We start from the raw sequence: 20,234 nt of genomic DNA on the forward strand, positions 1-20,234 counted from the left end.
GGACCTTGAAACGTATAAAAATTTAGAAATTGGGGTACCTCAATTTTTTCCGGAAAACAATACTTTCCTTACCTATGGTGATAGGGCAAGGAAAGTAATAGTAATATTCAACTGATGTGGCCAGCATTACATTTTTGATAAAGTCTGTTGCAACCTACATAAAAAATAATATTGGCTTGGACAAGCTTGTATAATAATTTTTTTTTTCAAATTATAAATTAATAATTATTATTGATACAATAATAACAAATAATAACTGAAACGATTATACTGATAACACCTTTATTATTTTGTCAACACCGCTCTGTAAACGCTTAATTTCAAAAGTGCGCGCGAAAAACGGTGAATGATTTTCGTTCGGTGGGAGCACCAGTTACTGGTTACTGCTCACTTCGCCGAAACCGTACATGCACCGCAACCTCCCATGAACACAATCAATGTCGAGGGTTTTGTTTTGCTCTTCATGTGACTTTTTACGGGATTTGATTTGAGGTATAAAGGTTTGTAACTTTTTTTATTTTGTACTTTTTGAAATTCTAAGACTGCTTACGTCATTTTACTATTTTATTCAATTGATGGCCCCATTTTATATTAGGCTATAGAAACATGGAATGCCATGTGTCCAAGGTTGATGACTGTGTTTACTTAGAAATTCTTGGTTTGTTGTTTATTCTTTTGTGATCAAGCTTTTGAAAAGATTACAAAATTTTATTATTATATTTATTCGTTCCAGCAAGTGAGGGAATCATTCCAATTATTATTTAGTCACTTGGAGCTCTAATTCTTTCTATTGAAGATTTCTATATTTTCCCTATTAACCTGTACGGTAACGAACCTGTTTAAATGTGTTTAGTCTTGTAGGTGTTGATATGAACTCAGACTTATTTCGTACAGTATTATCCTGTCATTTTTAGACGATGTTGAAGTCTAGTATGGTGGCTTGTTTGTTTTCTTAAGAAACACAAAAATAGGCCAACCGGTAGCTTATTTAATTAAACTTGAAAGCAAAAATGTATTATAAACTAAGTGATTATAATATAGGCTGAAGACGTTTTTGTACACATAATGAGCTAAAACGAAATGATGTATCCGAATCTCTACACCTCCAGGAGCCAGATTCAGGAAATTATTTTGAACTGCTGACACTAAAATTTGCACAAACAGGACAAGCATAGATTTACAAGTCTGTAGTAAATACCTAGCGCTAGTTTGAGCATTTGTTACCGTCAGCTCAATTTTATAAAACATACTCCAGGCAAAGACATAGTGCAAGCTAGACCTTGAAACCGACTTGACTATTCATATGAAAAATCATACATAACCGTGTCAAATCCACAATTTATCATTCTCATCTCTTCCTATGCAAATTACTGGGTGATTTACATAAGTATTTACTTATTTTAATATGACACAACAGAGATTAACTTATATTTATCATTTCATGGAATCTTAGAACGACACATTTATAAAATCCTATCATACAAAAACATTACGTTAGTCATTTAAGCAAAATACAGGATGCGGCAGAAATTCAAATTTATTGCATGAAAATACACATACATTTTTCAATACCTAATAAAATACTATAAATATCAAAATATAATGATCCACGAAAAGGTACTTGTGGGGCGTTAAAAAAATAAATAATTCAGGGAATTATTTTCAAATTCCTTTACGAAATAACCATTATTTTAACTTTAGTAACTATTTATTTCATCGCAACTTCTAATCATTCGTTCATCCCGAAACATCTTGAACTGAACAGTTCAAGTATTATACTCTCTCTGACCAAATAATTGAACTTGATTCTCTGGAAAACACTGAGCCCAAACCAGAATATGAAATGAGCTATAACACTAATGAAACTTGGACTTGAGCTTTGTGCAGGAGGCAAAAGTCAAACCAACTGACTCTCTCAACAACTCTTCATGTGCTTGTGTTGTAGAGTTATGTGCAAAACGACTCACAAATAGATTTAGTTTGGTTCGTAACACGCCATGGTGTGTTCTTCCTGCATCCAATCTTTGCCTTGCTAGATAGTTCTCTCAATTTTCATCTGCTGCTGACATGTTTGATTTATTGGGATAAGGCAACTGGTGTTTGGTATGATTAGGATCAATGATGTTGGGAGTCAGTGGTCTAAAGTTTTTCCTTCTGGACGAACGAACTACAGTTGACCTGCTTTCTTCAGTAATACGATGAATAGCATTCATCTTGTCTGGGAGATGGGGCACCTCGTTGAAGTCCTCTGTATTGTACAATGACATCACACCTGGTTGTACAAAAAGGAAAGAGTTTCTCAAATTATCTTCAAATACTTTTGTTGATTTCAGCTGGTTTGCATCTACAGTGAATAAAATGTTTTCCAACTGTGTTGTCAGACTTTGGTAGAGCTAAACGACTTTTCAACTCAACATTTTCCTCTAACAAAAGAGATCTCAACTTTCATTTCATTGTAAATTTGATATATGATTTTCACTTGAATTTTCCAAGTTTCGAATTTATTGATAAATAGTTGGAAAAGTTTGTTAAGCATGCATTGCATCTCACAAACCTCACGTACTGACAGTAGCGGCGTTGTCTGTAATAAACTTTGTCAGATTCATTCTCAATACAGTAGTCGTCAGCTATCTTATTAGTATGATCCTCGTTGGAATTATCTAAAAAATGGTTTTCATATTATTGGTCCTAGTACGCTTTTGGGAAGGAAACGAATCTTGTAATCCTCGGATAGGAGTGTTGTCGTTGTTCACTGTCGAACTAAGTAACCAGGAATTACACTTGTAGCTTTAAGAGATTATTTCTGAGGGAAATGGAATTGCACAGGAAAAACAAAACCTAAGAGAGCCCTAAGCTCCTAAAAGAAATAAATGAGTAAGGAAAAGGAAAAGTGTTGGCGGGGAGAAGAAACAGAGCTGTATGACTAAGAAAGTAGGTCAGTAGGCTGTATAATCGACCGAGAAAGGTAAGGGAGTTAGATCATTCACAAAAATTGGTACGAGAAAGTAAAATGAAAATTCGGGGTTATAGATAAATAACGATCAAAGTTCAAAGTTGTAATTCACAGAATAGTTTTGCAGTAAAAGACAGAGCAGTGACAATAATGATAGACCTGGTGGTGGGTTCAGATAAACAACTGTTTTGTACGTGATAATTCACGTAAAATCGTGTTGATCTATTGAAGAATAAAATGTGTAAAGAATGGTGTTTATGGAGTTGGCACTCACAAAACTCACGCACGGATCATTTATAATAATTCAGGTAGGTCAAGTGAGAAATGTTTGTATCTGAATCTCATCCAAGTTGAAAACGCCGTGAAACAACAGGTAAACAATAATTTAAAGAAATTTACGCACTGATATAGACCATGTTATTAATAAACAAAAATAGATCATGCGACTAGATTTGCAACTCTTTCTAGATTAGTAATAGATTTGCAACTCTATCACACAACTGATGCTTTTTTTTTTCATTCAACACAGTGCACTTACTAGCACACAGTTGAACGTCGCCAAATTAATACAAATATAAAATGTATATTTAATACAGCCTACTAAAATCGACTAATTCCCTCAAGTATTCTCCAAATACTCCTGCACCGTGTACTAGGCTTTGTCATTCAGATATTTTTGAAGGTTGGCTTTAAATATATTAAGAGGAATGCTGGTGGATTCACGCTTTAAATGTATAGGGAGCTTATAAAATTTGCAGCCTGAATAACTAGGCTTACCCTCAAAAAGCTTCCTCCTATGCTATGCGGCTGAATAGCAATGCCTCTAGTGTTGTAGGAGTAAGTATCGGAGATAAGTCTCACGTCCATTCTATTTTTTACAGTGTGTTGATTATTCTAAAAATGTAAATAGAAAGCACTGTCAGCAGCGTACTGATGCTATCGCACAATCGAAATATATTGCTATAGTCGGTTCAGCCTCACCTTGTAGTAGCAAGCAATTCGCATCCTACAACTACACATTTCACTTTACTTTAATATATCTTTGAAAAATTCACTATAAAAATCTTGCAATACAGTCAGTTTGTAGAGAAATTTATCCTATTCAAAATCCAATAAATTTTACCATTAATAATTGACTTATTAAAAAGTTACACGTTATTAAAAAATATTTTCTTATTACTTTCCTTGCCCTATTACCATAAGTAAGGAAAGTATTGCTTTCCAAAAAAAAATTAAGGTACCCTGTTTTCAAGTTTTCTAATACGTTTCAAGGTCCCCTGAGTCCAAAAACATGATTTTGGGCGTTGGTCTGTGTGTGTGTATGTCTGTGAACACGATAACTCCATTCCTAATTAACCGATTGACTTGAAATTTTAAACTTAAGGTCCTTATACCATGAGAATAATTAATTCAATAAAATTCAATTCAAAATGGCGGAAAATGACTAAAAAACTATGTTTTCACGGTTTTCTCAAAAACGGCTCTAACGATTTTCTTCAAATTTATACCGTTGATAGAAATATTTATAAACCCTATCAACTGACAAGTCTCATTTCTGGGAAAATTGCAGGAGCTCCGTAATATTCTTGAGAAAAATGGATTTTGTTAAATAATTTCTATCACGATTTTCTCAAAAATAACTTGACCAATTTTTTTTTAAATTCACACCCTGTATAGTTATTTATCGGCTCTATCAACTGGCATGAGTATCCTTCCTGGGGAACTAACAGGGGGTCCACCCCATCCTTGAGAAATGTATCTCGTGCATGAGGTAGGTAGGTAGAGCCAAAGACCTCAAAGATGCATCTCTTTAAGGTCTTTGGGTAGAGCAGTTTATAAATTCAAAAGAGCACATAGTCAAGATATTTTTGTTTTACCTGTAGAACAGCTGTTTTGATGACTTAGAAAATCATAAAATTTTACAATATTTACACAAAGGAAAATGTACTCTGAAAACAATATACAGAGTGTTTCAGAAGTAGTGTCGAACATTCCTGGATGGTAGGAGACAACAAATGTCGTATTTGAAGTGTCCAAGACTCAGCGGTTATCCTTATAGCTGCTATTTTGTCTTTTCACTTCTTATCTCAAGAACGAAATGTTCTATTGATCTGAAATTTGGAATGAATATCTATTATATAAAGACTCAACTTTAAAAAATAAAATAGAAAATTTTCGATGCGAATTTTCAAAATGGCCGTTTTAAATTTTTTATTGCAAATTTCACAAAAACTGTTAACTTTACAAAAAAATTACAAGAGAAAAAAATGCTAGCAAATTTTATCAAGATTTCAAGGATACATTATTTATTAAGACTGGTCGAAGAATAAAAAAGAAATTAATTATTTCGTACTGCATGCATGACCACTTTGCACCATTTAAACATCAATATTAAATTTTCAATTCCAATTGTATTTAAGATGGAGCTCTGAAACTCGGTATGGCTCCATATGGCCATCCAGCTGATTTTACAATGTTTTTCAGTTGATCTTGTTTGTTCATGGTCATGCATGCAGTACGAAAAGAATTAATTTCTTATTCTTCGACCAGTCTTAATAAATAAGGTATCCTTGAAATCTTGATAGAATTTGCTACCTTTTTTATCTCTTGAAAATTTTCTGTAAAGTGAACGGTTTTCGTAAAATTTGGCATAAAAAATTAAAATGGTCGCCATTTTGAATATTTGACCGAAGCGAAGCTGATGTCTTAGTTTCAACTCGATCGGCTTTTGTCTGTTTGTAACGCAGTTACAGTCGCAGTTATTGTCTGATTTGGATGAAATTTGGTATTCAAGTTCTTTGAAACAAGGCGCAGAAACGTATGTGTAACAATTTTTGGTAAGACCTCCGGTTTTTTTGTAATATTTAAAAAACCGTAGATTAACCTCAAAAGTTACTTTTTCGTATCTTTGAAGATACAGGAACTAATGTTCCTACTTTTTCGCAATCATTGTTATCAGAGCTTGGTGTCCAAGGTGGTTAGAGCGTATTTTATCTCATTGTGGGACCCAGGTTCAAATCTCGTTCTGACCTGATTTTTTTTGCAGACAATACTAATTGTTTTATCTTATTCTAATAATATATCATTATGACTATATAGAATAATTAAATTGAATCATCTTATTATTATTATTAAATTGATTTATCAAATTAATTGGATAAATTATTTTTTAAAAATCTGGTGTGGCGCACTCACACAACTTTCCTTGCCGTTATGAAAATTGATCACCTGACGCAAGTGTGCACGCGCATCTCAAGTCTACTTATAAACGAAGATTTGAGCCAGCTGGTGACAGGACAATAACGCTGGAGACATACGACGTCTGCTATCTCTTCATAGTGAATCAATTAATCGAATCAACAGTTGCCAACAGTTTGCAATTGAAATAATAACATTTTCTTGAATTTCGTGCTTATTTTCAATTTTAGGTGAAAATGTCACTGAACATTAATTGTAGAGATTCTAATGCTCAATCTTTTTCACTTAATTTTTCTTGTTTAAATTGTATTTGAAGCCTGATAATTGAGAATCTAAAGTCAAACTTTGCATAGATGAGACGGAGGTCCTGGAATTTTTACAGATATGGGACTTGTGGCAGTTGATAGAGCTTATCAATTACTATTTTTGGTATAAATTTAATCGAAATCGTTGGAGCCGTTTTTGAGAGAATCGCGAAAAACCCTGTTTTTGACAACATTTTCGCCATTTCAGCCGCCATCTTGAATTGCATTTGATCGAAATTGTTTGTGTCGGATCCTTATAGGGGAAGGACCTTAAGTTCCAAATTCCAAGTCATTCCGTTAATTGGGAGAGGAGATATCGTTTACACAGACGCACATACACTCATACACACACACACACACACACACACACACACACACACACACACACACACACACACACACACACACACACACACACACATACAGACCAATACCCAAAAACCACTTTTTTGGACTCAGGGGACCTTCAAACGTATAGAAATTCAGAAATTGGGGTACCTTAATTTTTTCGGAAAGCAATACTTTCCTTACCTATGGTAATAGGGCAAGGAAAGTAAAAATCAATACATAAATAACTATTATTATCTATGTTACAGATAACTCAACTATTTTAGTTGTGGAAAATTTTTATAATCATAAAAATTAATCAACTAATAAATCAACAACTATTTTAGTAATCTCAAACTTCTTCTATTCATAACTATCACTTATTATTTTAGTTATTTTTTTAACTGAATTTTCAGTTTTTCAGGTACAATAATTATTGTATTGTATGCATTTTTTGTGCATTTTTGTGTCGCTCTACAGTGTCAAGTCTTTTGTTTTCCTTTTGGTATGAGATCGGAAACCAATTTGTGAGCATTAACATTCTGCATAGGCATAACAAGCCATAACATTGAATCCACTTTTCATGAAAAACAGCATTGCAACCTCCTGTCATTGTCACCAACAAACCCATCTTATTTAGAATCATTTTCCATCTCACCATCGTCTGTGAGACGATTCATCATCTAAATTGCCTACTGCATATTCCATTTTTCCGTCAGTTGACCGATTGCTTATAATTAATTATTAGAAAAGTTGTAATATATGTTTATATTGTGAATATGGAGACGATATAAAGGTACCTCCTTGATAAGTCCAGTGTCCCTGCAAACAGTGTCTCTAGCACTTTCAATGGAGAAAATAATAGATAACATGGCTAAATCTTCACAATATACTGTACTTACTGTACTGGCCTTTCTCATTAGATTGAAAGTTGTATTCATGAGCGAGGTCTACTGTTTGCAGAACTACTAGTAATTTTTTTAAAAGTTAAGTCTATAAAGCTTTCTGTGGCAGTTGCTTGGCATATCTTGAGCATGTTGTTCATCTCCATTTGATTTTGCAGTATCAGAAGTATGGATGAGATGCCATCTATATATGATGCCATCTATCTCTACTCAACTCTGATCCATTTTGAAGGGTTATTATATATGAACGAGGCTGCTCAGCTTCACTTTTGGCAATCCCATAATTTAACTTTTGGCAATCCCATAAGTGCACATATCTTTTATATTTTTTTCAGGTGATTCCACTGACGATATTAAAAAATATGAAGGATACACTATTAACACTGTGTGTTTTTATATGCACGGCATTGCTCAGCGAAGGTGAGTACAATTAATTATGTTTCAAGGATATTTTTTGTAGTCAATTGATCTAACGTAGGGAGTTCCTACTTGTTAAAGCTTATTAAACGAGCGTATCGAGTTCCTTCGTTGACTTGAGGCTCGAGTTGATGTCTACTTATGAGTTTGTATGTATGTTCGACGACAACTATCGATTGCTTTCATCAATCAACTAATCAAATTTGCATCACAATTCTTTGAACCATTAGGCTATACAGATCGAGTTTGTTGGACTTCATCCTTTATGGGCGAGAAAGGCTTATCTGAATTGATGTGCTCGATTATATAAATTATCATGTATTCTATAAACAGATTCATAGATCATGAGAGAAAACAATTATGTGAAGTCATATGGAATATTCTAAATCTATTTCAACTATAGAACAGCTTACAAAATATCAGCGGCATTTTGAGCACGTTCCCTAGCCCGTGGGCGTGGGTGGGTGAAAAGTCCGAGAACGGCTTAATATCTCATACACAAAGGTTATTTGCCGGTGGGTGTGATTGGGGATCCTACTCAAATTGAAAATACAGTACCCTACTACTTTACTATGACTTCGAAAATCTGGTCCACCATATTGAATGCAACTTTATTTTTTTAAATAGGAAGGTGGTCATGAGATACATGATTTCGATACGAAATTTCAATAAAAAAAGAATGGCGAAAACCGCATATCGATATCTCAAACCGTTTAGAAGATATTCACATTATTAATCAATACTATTCAAAGCAGAAAGGAGAGAAAAAAGTCCGAGAACGGCTTCATTTATCTCATACACAAAGGTAATTTGATGGTGGGTGTGATAGGGGATCCTACTCAAATTGAAAATACTACTTTACTATAACTTTAAAAATATGGTCCCACCATCTTGGATCCGCCATATTGAATGCAACTTTATTTTTTAATAGGAAGGTGGTCATGCGATACATGATTTCGATACAAAATTTCGATAAAAAATGAATAGTGGAAACCGCACATCGATATCTCAAACCGTCCAGAAGATATTCACATTATTAATCAATATCATGCATATCAGAAATGAAATACATAAGTGGTATTGATTAATAATGTGAATATCTTCTGAACGGTTTGAGATTTCGATGTGCGGTTTTCACCATTCATTTTTTTTTTTTTTGAAATTTCGTATCGAAATCATGTATTGCATGACAAACATCCCATTTAAAAAAATAAAGTTGCATTCAATATGGCGGACCAGATTTTTGAAGTCATAGTAAAGTAGTATTTTCAATTTCAGAAGGATCCCCAACCACATCCACCTTGGAATCACAATCTTTTATGAGATACTAAGCCGTTCTCATACTTTTTTCTCTCCTTTCTGCTTTGAATAGTATTGATTAATAATGTGAATATCTTCTGAACGGTTTGGGATTTCGATGTGCGGTTTCCACTATTCATTTTTTATCGAAATAATGTATCGTATGACCACCTTCCTATTAAAAAAAGGAAGTTGCATTCAATATGGCGGATCCAAGATGGCGGACCAGATTTTTGAAGTCATAGTAAAGTAGTATTTTCAATTTAAGTAGGATCCCCAATCACACCCACCATCAAATTACCTTTGTGTATGAGATATGAAGCCGTTCTCGGACTTTTCACCCACCCTGTATATGCCCACGGGCTAGAGAACGCGCTCAAAATGCCGCTGATATTTTGTAAGCTGCTCTATAGTTGAAATAGATTTAGAATATTCCATATGACTTCACATAATTGTTTTCTCTCATGATCTATGAATCTGTTTATAGAATACATGATAATTTATATAATCGAGCACATCAATTCAGATAAGCCTTTCTCGCCCATCTTGGATCCACCATATAGTATGCTACTTTCTTTTTTTAATAGGAAGATTTTTAATACGATACTTGATTTCGATAAAAAATGAATAGTGGAAACCGCACATCGATATCTCAAACCGTCCAGAAGATATTCACATTATTAATCAATATCATGCATATCAGAAATGAAATACATAAGTGGTATTGATTAATAATGTGAATATCTTCTGAACTGTTTGAGATTTCGATGTGCGGTCTTCACCATTCATTTTTTTTTTTTTGAAATTTCGTATCGAAATCATGTATTGCATGACAAACATCCCATTTAAAAAAATAAAGTTGCATTCAATATGGCGGACCAGATTTTTGAAGTCATACTTTTTTCTCTCCTTTCTGCTTTGAATATTATTGATTAATAATGTGAATATCTTTTGGACGGTTTGAGATATCGATGTGCGGTTTCCACTATTCATTTTTTATCGAAATCATGTATCGTATGACCACCTTCCTATTAAAAAAAGAAAGTATCATACTATATTATGGCGGATCCAAGATGTCGGACCAGTTTTTTGAAGTCATAGTAAAGTAGTATTTTCAATTTGAGTAGGATCCCCAATCACACCCACCATCAAATTACCTTTGTGTATGAGATATGAAGCCATTCTCGGACTTTTCACCCATCCTGTATGTTTATAATGAGAAATATGAAAAAATCGTGAACAAGATTAGTTAGGGACTAAACTAAGGTTGAATACACACAAATGACTGATCCAACATAAAATTAATATTTAATAATACAAGTGGATCAAAGTTTATGGTATTTTGTTAAAATGATTACCATCTAGTTATTTTCCATTCTAGGTTGCATTGATAAGGTTTTATAAGATTTATACATAGAGAGGTCAAATGATAACAGAGAATGAGCAGATGTAGTGAGTAGAATTAGTGTTATCGTATATTGGACATTCATTCATTTCGAAAACTTGCAAACTGACAACTATGAGATTTTTAATGTTCTCGTTAGCCTAATAATATACTTTTTTTGTTACTATAACATTTGAAAGAACATTTTTATGTCGCCTTTCATTTGAAAAGTGTTGTTTTTCATTATTTCTAAACGTCCTAATATGAAATTAATACTTTGAGATTGATTTCATAGCTCATTAGAATAAAACTATCATTTACCTTCCAATTAAAAAATATTAAATTGAACATAACTTACTATAATCCATTTCATCTTAAACTAAATTCTTGATTATATTATGTTCATTGTTGAAATTTCATTAATGAGATTCAAATATTACTATAATCAAACTCTATTAGTATTTTATATCAGTATATTCTCGGATTTAGACTCTTACGATATTCTTATCTCTCCTTGATTATTTCAAAATTACCTCTCCATAAAGGGCTTTGATTGTTGAATCTTCATTTATAGCCCTCTGTTAAGACTATTAAATTAATGAATCTCTTCCTTCATTCCTTTTAGGGCTGCTAAAATGTATGAAATAAAAATTCTCTAGTACCCTTTTTTCTTCTGTTACTTATTATCAGCCTTTTCCCACTCAGGTGGGGTCGGCGTTCAGGCCAGTCGTTTCCAGGAGTCTCGGTCATGGGCTTTGTTTGGTGTTAGTCCCTTCTCTGCAAGATCTTGAACGATACAATTCTCCCATTTCTTCCTAGGTGGGTCTTCCCCTCTTCCTTGTGTCTTTCGACTCGATTATGTGGGGAAAAAAGATCGACTACTTAGATATTTTTTCCCACATAATCGTCCTCCCTTCCCTCCACATGTCCGTACCACTGCAGTCGATTTCTTGTATTTTCTTTGATATTTCTGTTTCTTATTATTTCATTTCGGATTCTATCCCTTCTAACGCCTCAACTTCACCCCATCATCTTAATCTCAGTGACCTCCAGTCTGTGTTCATGGGCTTTTTTAACTGCCCAGGTCTCTGCTCCGTATGTCAACGTGGGCCGCACGACTGTTTTATAGATTTTCCTCCTAAGTTTTTCATTCATTCTTTTATCACAAAGTATTCCAGTCATTTACTTCCAATTCATCCAGGCTCTAGCACCATTTTAAATTTTTTTATTTATTCACCACGACATGTCTCGACTGTTGTAGCCATTTTTAAGTGGGAATCAAACACTCCGTTCTCCTTTTGATGAGAAATGTCAGCCAACATGCTGCGGTAGTTCCACATCAAAAATTACTGACAAAATATCCACTCGAAAATGGCTATTAATAATCGAAACATCGTGTTGTGATGAATAAATTAAACATTTCAAATGAATACTTGATAATTTTTATTTCATTCTACCTGGGAAGGGAATTGTCCTCCGTTTTTCTGCATTTATCCGTTTGCTACTGTTTGCGTTTGCATTTAGTATGATTTTATTTGAATCTATTTGGTAATTGCATGGGAATAATAAATCAGATTTTTAAAAATCTATGAAGGAGTTTTGTGGGTAATGCCTGTCTTACCACTTGGTTGAAATTTCAAATATATTTTTTATTGTCATACCAAGATTATAATTATTTTACTTCTCAATAATCGTCTCTTTCTTGATTGTGTCCTAATAACGATGGAATATGCACATCATGTGATGTATCACAGTAACGTTCATTAATCTATTCTGTAATTCCCCTACAATTATATTGGCGTATTTTGTTTTCTGTTCATCTACAACTGGTCCAAATAATATTTCATAACTAATTCGAAATCTGTTATTTATTTAGGTTTGCCAGGCGATCAGCTTCAAAAGCAGGAAGCTATTCACAATGAACATAATGAAACTACAAATTTGAACGCGCAAAAAGATGCTTTGAATGGTAACTCATCGCTGGAAACTGTATCACCTCATGGACTTTCCACCAATTTGGGTCTGAGTGATGAAATGTTTTGTAAGTTGTGCGTTTGTGACGCTCCGTTTGATGATAGATGTCTGGTAAGATGCTGCGGTAAGAAAATGTCACCGCCTGAAACAGTTAGGTCTAGGGAAACTGTAGCAAGCCCAGCTTTAAACCCATCAACAACTACAAAAGATGCCGATCGACAAGTTCAGCATAATGATACCAGCCACCTTGAAACAAAATCAAAAACAACCAATGAACATCATGACGGTGATGCTGTGAAGGAAGTCCGTGAAGACCACCATTTGATTGTAGTTGACTCCCACCCGGCTAGCAGTATGCCTACTCATCCAAAAGCAACAATTGAAACTGAACGAGATGCTGAACCCCGCCTTGAAAGTCAGCATCCGGAAACAGGAAAACCGGAGACTGAATCTGACAGGTCATTGCATCCCATCTACAACTTGAAAGCTAACAGTGTCAAAATTGCAAATCATGGGTCAGGCAGTGCTAACCACTCCACAAATGTATGGATTGTCGCCACTGTACTTTCATCGGCTGTTATGATTGGTGCCTTCTTCATTTTAATGAAAAAATGGAAACACAGAACATTGAGGGAAGCGTTTCTAATTAGGAGAGGGAGTGGGTACAGTGAAATCCGACCATCTTGCCTTAGAGATGTACTCGATGATCACAGCGATTGAGGCGGTCATATATTTTTTTCCTCATCAATTTTTAATTGTCAAAGCTAATGCTCCACTTTTTCTCAAGTTATAATTCGTAAGAAACTGCATAATTTATTTATTAACCTACCAAATTATAAAACAGAACTTCCAAAGTTCAATTAGACCGTATTTTTGATAATTTAATCAGTTTATTATCTTAATAATATCATCATATAGAGAGCCAAATATGTATTTATTTATGCTATATAACATATCTACACATTCTTATAGGTACTAGATATTGTTGTTATATTATTTTGGTTGTTGTTGATGGGTATCATTATTATATTATACAGAATTGGTGAAAATTATGGAAACAGCTTACTATTTCTTTAACAAGGATAATGACTTTGGCAGTAGGTTTCATTGAGGAATTGTGAAAAAAATACTTTTTGTCGCTTCCCAATTTTTGTCTGCCATCTTGGATTTGCCATTTTGAATCAAACTAAATTTTTTTCAATATGTATGTGTATTATGCATGATTTTGGTACAGAATTTAAAGAGAAAATTAATGGCGAAAACCGAAAATCGATATCTCATACTAAGCTGTTTCCATAATTTAAACCAACTCTGTATATTGTCATGCTCCTATCTTTAGTTTTTTGAATTCCTTATAATTTTGTTTTAAAAATATTCTATTAATCCCATTTGAAGATTGTAAAGTAGACTTCAATCTTTACGATGAACCTGATTTAATTTTAGCTATGTTTACTAGATAGATCGATAGAATTGTTATTAACATTAGTTAGAAATGTAAGCTAACAGTGCAAATTTATTCTAAACAATTAAGGTCAACATATGTTTTAGTTGATAATCAAGTTCCTCTATTATTATTATTATTATTATTATTATTATTATTTTTGATTATGTGTTTTCCTTCGCCATTCAGTTATGAACCACTTGATATGCCTTACAATGTGATGGCTTTGCTAAGTTGTCTAGACTTCAGGCATTCCTGCTGCTATGCTTCATCCTTGTCGTCTCTCGTATTTCCTCTGAGATGGAAACTAAGAGGTTTTCACTTCATTCTATCGTATCTATAAAGGAATAGATCTACATTGTACATTATTGAAATTATTCTTTGCGATAAAATGTCATTAAGATCCAAAAGATCGTAATCATTTTTGATAGTTGAACCTATAGATTTCCCCCTATTTATTTCATTTCATTCATCCATAATCTTCATAATTCATCATTAGATATTCAATATAACTTTTCCAAAGTCGAGTTTTGTTTTGTTTTGGAATTATTTCCAAGCCAACTAAATTTTATTAAATTCCGTGAATAATATTTTATATCTGTATATATATCTGATTTTAATATAGATTAGGGCTAATGGTAGAAGAAACTGTATCAATCTTTTGCTGCTGTTGTGCCTTATTTAGAGACTAAATACCTGAATTCACTATTTTATGCATTTTGGGAGGTATATAATATTTCCGAAGCTTGTTTTTATTAAGACAAATTATAAATTTACAATACAGTATTTTTCCAGCTTATATCATATTATTCTTTAAAAATGTTTTTCATATAAAGATACAGTAATGCAGAACTGTTTCTAATTTGTAGTTATATCTTTTTCCATAATTTCCAAATTTATTTATTTTAAAACCCAAACCTATTATCACTAATTTACGTAAAATACATTATTTTATTTTCCCTACAAAAGATCTGATACTACTTTTGTGACTATAAACTTTTTAATCCGTTTTTCCATTTCAATTGCTTACTTCTAAATTTATCGATATGATAAATAAATGTCTAACTAGATAATAATTTCAGATAACTTATGTGGAAATAAAATATTATTGTGATTAACTGAGTGGAAAAGGAAAAAATATTCAAGTAAATAAAATGAACAGAAAGGAATATGTAAAAACTTAACATTTTCCACATTAATATATACAACTTGGAAAACTCATGTAAATGACCTCCAATAGTATAACAATTTCTACCACAATTTGTACAATATTATTGACGGGCTATTACTAATTTCATTTCCTACATGTAGAATTAATTTCAACAACCAACATTATAAATTCTTAATCAGTTTATCTGAATCAAATTTATATATTTTGTGCTTTAAAGTAATATTATGTGGTTTATGTGAGAGAGTAAACATTTTTATTTTTTATAAATTATATTATAAGCTCTTTATTCATCTGATGTACTAGTATCTTGCCACATCTTGTAGCTGGATGAAATGGCTGTGCTCTAGTTTTCAGAAAGGCGCCTCTTGCCTATTTTGTTATTCTATTTATCCTAGTTATTCCTTCTATCCTATTTTTCTACTATATTACTTAATCTTAAAAAACATAAAAACAGAAATAAAACTATCATTAATATAATAAATTTTAAATAAAAAAATATAAGCTTTTTAAATTTAATAAAAAGAGCCCAGGGGAAAAAAGATGAATGTCCAATCGAACTCATTTTGAGAAAAATGGAATATTAACTTTCAAGACTCTGTGTTGATTGCACAATAAAAAAATCAATACAGCTCCACTGCCAAGCTATAAAATGCATATTGCTTAACTAGTGCAACTACACTTTATGGTTTTTAATACTAATTTATTAGGTTGATTTAATATTTTACAATACTTACTACCGAACATTGTATGTAAAAAAGATGAGGGTCCATATTTTGTACTGAACATTGTATGTAAAAAAGATGAGGGTCCATATTTTGTTCCGGGGAGAAAAGGTGAGGGTCCAAAAAAATTCAATGTGCTTGTGAAACAAGTTGTCGAAATGTATTACATATTATTCATGTATATAAGGAAATAGGCCATAAATTTGAAAAATAATTAATAATGTGGCAGACTATTGAAATACTCTTGTGCAGCTCCAGAGCAAAATATTTTTAAATGCTGTAAGTGTTTGAACTTTGCTGCGGAAATGGGCAGTTTACTAAAATACAATTGCCCTGCAAGATGAAAAAGTCCTTCCTTCAATGACAGTCTCTTGCGTTTTGCATCAATTACCACACTCTCTGACTGGGCGACTTTTGAAAGGGCACTTTTTAACATAGATATCAGAAAGGAACTTACTCCAAGCTTTGAACATTTTCTGATCATCACAAGAGACAACCTTGAACGGTGATGGTTTGGCCCTAGCACTTTCCACGACACTATTCCATTCACTAGGTAGCTCCACTCGAGTTTTTTGATTGATTAACCCCATGTTTCTGTCGCACTCTAAGTACGAATGTCCCCGAACAGGAAACACGAGTTTTATTGATTTTAGTCTTTTTATGAAATGTACAATGTAGTGAATTAATCGAAAAATTGTGTAGTTTTTATTTTGTCCCCCACACGAGTCGCAGAAAATGGTGAGCTCTTCTACTTGAGGGTCTAAGTGGTTGAAGATAAAGTCAAAAAGTACAGATGACACATCGTCTGACCCCTTTTTCCACAAACTTCAGGATATGTGTAAAACACTGCTTCTGCGGTGGACAACACATGTACGTTAAACATGTAAAAAGATAACTGTCGACGATAATACACATCATTAGTTTGAATATTAGGAACTGGGAGGTTTTTTCAAAATCCATTGCAATAGCTTCTTTTTGAGGGTTCTTTTGTGCTTCTTGTCTAGCAGCTCTTTTCCGATCATAGAAAGTTTTTGCTTCGCGTAAGTGTACCTCCTTTTTTGTTTGCAGGGACTCTAATTCATCACTCAACTCCTTGTACTCATTCAAATCTGGATTGGTTTTTTTTAATTTTGTTATTTAATGCATCAATTTGAACCGATACTTCGTCACAAAAACTACAGGTATCACTGCGAGGGTATCCAAAAGATATGTTGAATTTCGAATTGAATATTTCTCTGTATTTCTCATATGAAACTTTGTGATCTGGAAACTTTTCCTTGTACATATTGTACATTTTTTTGACATTAAGATCGTCGGGCAAGTACAGCTTCTTGGATTTTGCTAAGCTGTAGTGCGATTGTCTTGCTTGAAATGACTTGATGTGCTCGAAAACCAAATCAGCTACTTCTTCAAGAATTTTTTTGGGCCTGTTCTCGTGTTTACCACGTTTATCAAGGGGAGCCTTACCGGTAGTTTTGAGTGCTTCTTGTAGGGTCTGCACTCTTTTAGCAGTGATCCCATGAAGGGATAAAAAAGCCTTGTAGCATACAGGTATTTCACAAAGATCATTGTTCTTTAAGGCTCTTACCTTGTAGGTATAAGAATAGGAATGAAAGTCAGCATCGTTTTCTGGGACGATGTCTTGTAACTGGTTTGCATGCAATAAGTCCACAAAGATACACTGACATAAGTTTTAATCTGATTAAAGTCTGATATTAAAGTTCTTCTGATATCAGGGGTAACACTTTCAAAACACTTGAGTTTCTTGCAATGACAGTCTTCGCCGGTCTCATGACTACTTAAACACAATTTCTTTGCAACATCAGTCATCCTACCGAATGATTTGCGTTTCTTGCAGCTAGCAGGTTTACTCACTGTTTCATCATCTGACATTTTCACCACTATAATGCTATCAAATTAATAGAACTTCAAAGCTAAGGGTAAAATAACACTAGATCACTGAGAACACAATGCTAATAGTTCCATTTCAGGCAACACATAACCTCAACAGCAGCAACGAACACTGAAATCAGCTGTACAAGCAACAGAGTGGTCATATGGCAGCCAATGGACGCTCTTGGACCCTCATCTGTTTTTCCCACATTCACTGGCGCCCTCATCTTTCTTCCCCAGACCTGCAAAACTTCAGACTACAATAACTTTGTACTCTCATCTTTCTTGCCTGAAATGGATAGCCTATCAGATTCTACAGGATCAAGTCTATAAGAAATAACCTCTATTTCAAAACCGACAAAAATTGGACCCTCATCTTTTTTCCCCTGGCCTCTTCTACTAATGTAATATTAATGAGTTGAAATTTGTCTTTATTCATCAAGAATTTCATCTAATAATAAGTAATGCATTATGTTATGAATTCGGGAGCTATATTTATTCTTGTTAATCTAAATTTTGTAATATATACTTCAATATTACTTATGAGTTAGAATAATTCATCTTAGAATTGGTAATGGAATATTGAAAATTTAAGAGCGTCAAATGTGTCTTATATCTTATAAGTATGTTGCATTCCTTGGATATCATTAAGTATGGTGATAATAAATTTGCATTAGGCTACTGGTTGATGTTATACTTAGTTTTATATAATATAGAATTATTTGACTTTCAAATTGTGACCTCTGTTAATGTTATACAGCTCTACAACCAAAGACGTAACGAGAGCTTTATTAGTGCTGCTTTGAGGTTTTAAGAATTTGAATCAGCGTATCATTTTCTGATTTGCCTTGGAATACCATTGAATAATCGAATTTGAAATCACTACATCTGATGTTAATGCATAAAAAATGAGTGGAATAGAATTTTTTTAATATATATATTACTTCAATATTACTTATAAAATTATAGAATGCATCAATCGGAAATGAAAATATTATTTTTAAAGAAAACTTATGATAAAGAGTGTTATCCGCTTATTTGTTCTCACACTTTTTTATGTATTTGAACACGACATGCAGTCAATTTATTAAGTAAATAATTAAAAACTTTTACTTACTGACTGAACTACTGTTGCTGGTGGCTTTATAAATTTCAAACTGTTCTGCTTTATTTAACAGTTTGAAATTTATAAAGCCACCATCCTAGACAGTAGCAACAGTAGTTCAGTCAGTAAGTAAAAGTTTTTAATTATTTACTTAATAAATTGACTGCATGTCGTGTTCAAATACATAAGAAAAGTGTGTTAATACAAAGCAGCTCGGAATGGATCAAGAAACCATCAGATTTATTTGTTCTCATAGAGCTCATTGAGAGTTATCCTTTCAAAGTTACCTATCACAAATCAAAGGAGTAAAAGATAGATTTTTCAGTGAATATAATGTTATAAGAATTAGTATATTGAAAAAATGAATCTTACAATATGAAATGGCGATTTTTTAATGTTAGAAATAATGGATAAGTTTTTAATAATTTTATCAATTTGTTATCTTATGTAGTTTTTAAAGATATTTTTCATTCATATCCCAGAAATACACTTGAGTTGAATGCAGATGATTCCTCAAATAATATACAATAATATCTTGAAAAAAATAAGAAAAGGAGACATTTTATATTGTGCGCTAGAATACATTGTAGTTTTTTTATAATATGTATTTTAATAGAATGTAAAGCTAAATAATAAAGTGTGTTGATTCTTTCCATTGTAATTTTTATATGTATCAATTAATCCATGTAAATCATTTTTATCTATTCAGCATTTTGAGCTGAAATTAAAATTTCAGAAATTTTGTTTTTAAGTTGCAAGAAATTAAGTAGGCAACATAGCTTATTAGCTATGATTAGATTCAATATGATAGTACCGTGTTGATGCAACACACATATTATGGATCGTCGCTCTTATTTATGAATGATTGACTACCTGCAAGCGCATCAAATTGAACGGCGGCGGCTGTCGCGGCAGCTTGAAAAATGTGCCGCGATTCTCACCGGTGTGTGCTGTGCACTGTTTGATACCGGTGCGGTGCGAATAGCACACGGCACGGCGACACAAGCCTAACAATTAGGCAGCACTTGACTCATCAAATTTCTAGTTGCAACTACAGTAACTATAACCGTAGCTATATAGTTACTGTAGTTGCAACTAGATTATTTAATGTGTGTGAAATATACAGGATGACTCACGAAG

General features: G+C 33.1%; 1 protein-coding gene across 2 annotated transcripts; it reads left to right on the forward strand.

Moving 5' to 3' along the window:
* Window positions 1-376: 376 nt before the first annotated feature.
* LOC111044730 lies at window positions 377-19,755 on the forward strand. Of its 2 annotated transcripts, none has more exons than XM_022329941.2 (3): window positions 377-500; window positions 8,024-8,108; window positions 12,665-19,755. In XM_022329941.2, the coding sequence occupies exons 2-3, from the start codon at window positions 8,051-8,053 to the stop codon at window positions 13,480-13,482; spliced, it is 876 nt and encodes a 291-aa protein (XP_022185633.2). In that variant the 5' UTR covers window positions 377-500; window positions 8,024-8,050; the 3' UTR covers window positions 13,483-19,755. The 2 variants fall into 2 exon arrangements, with proteins under 2 accessions (XP_022185633.2, XP_022185636.2); XM_022329944.2 differs by having other exon boundaries at window positions 407-492.
* The last annotated feature ends 479 nt before the right edge of the window (window positions 19,756-20,234 follow it).

This window comes from Nilaparvata lugens, chromosome 3 (assembly GCF_014356525.2).
Source record: "Nilaparvata lugens isolate BPH chromosome 3, ASM1435652v1, whole genome shotgun sequence".
Classification (NCBI taxonomy): Eukaryota; Metazoa; Arthropoda; class Insecta; order Hemiptera; family Delphacidae; genus Nilaparvata; species Nilaparvata lugens.

Excerpts from the sequence above, each read along its gene's own strand:
- LOC111044730 (XM_022329941.2), top strand. The coding sequence starts at position 8,051 with ATGAAGGATACACTATTAACACTGTGTGTTTTTATATGCACGGCATTG. Across the intron at positions 8,109-12,664 it reads CACGGCATTGCTCAGCGAAG|GTTTGCCAGGCGATCAGCTT; the intron begins GTGAGTACAATT and ends TTATTTATTTAG.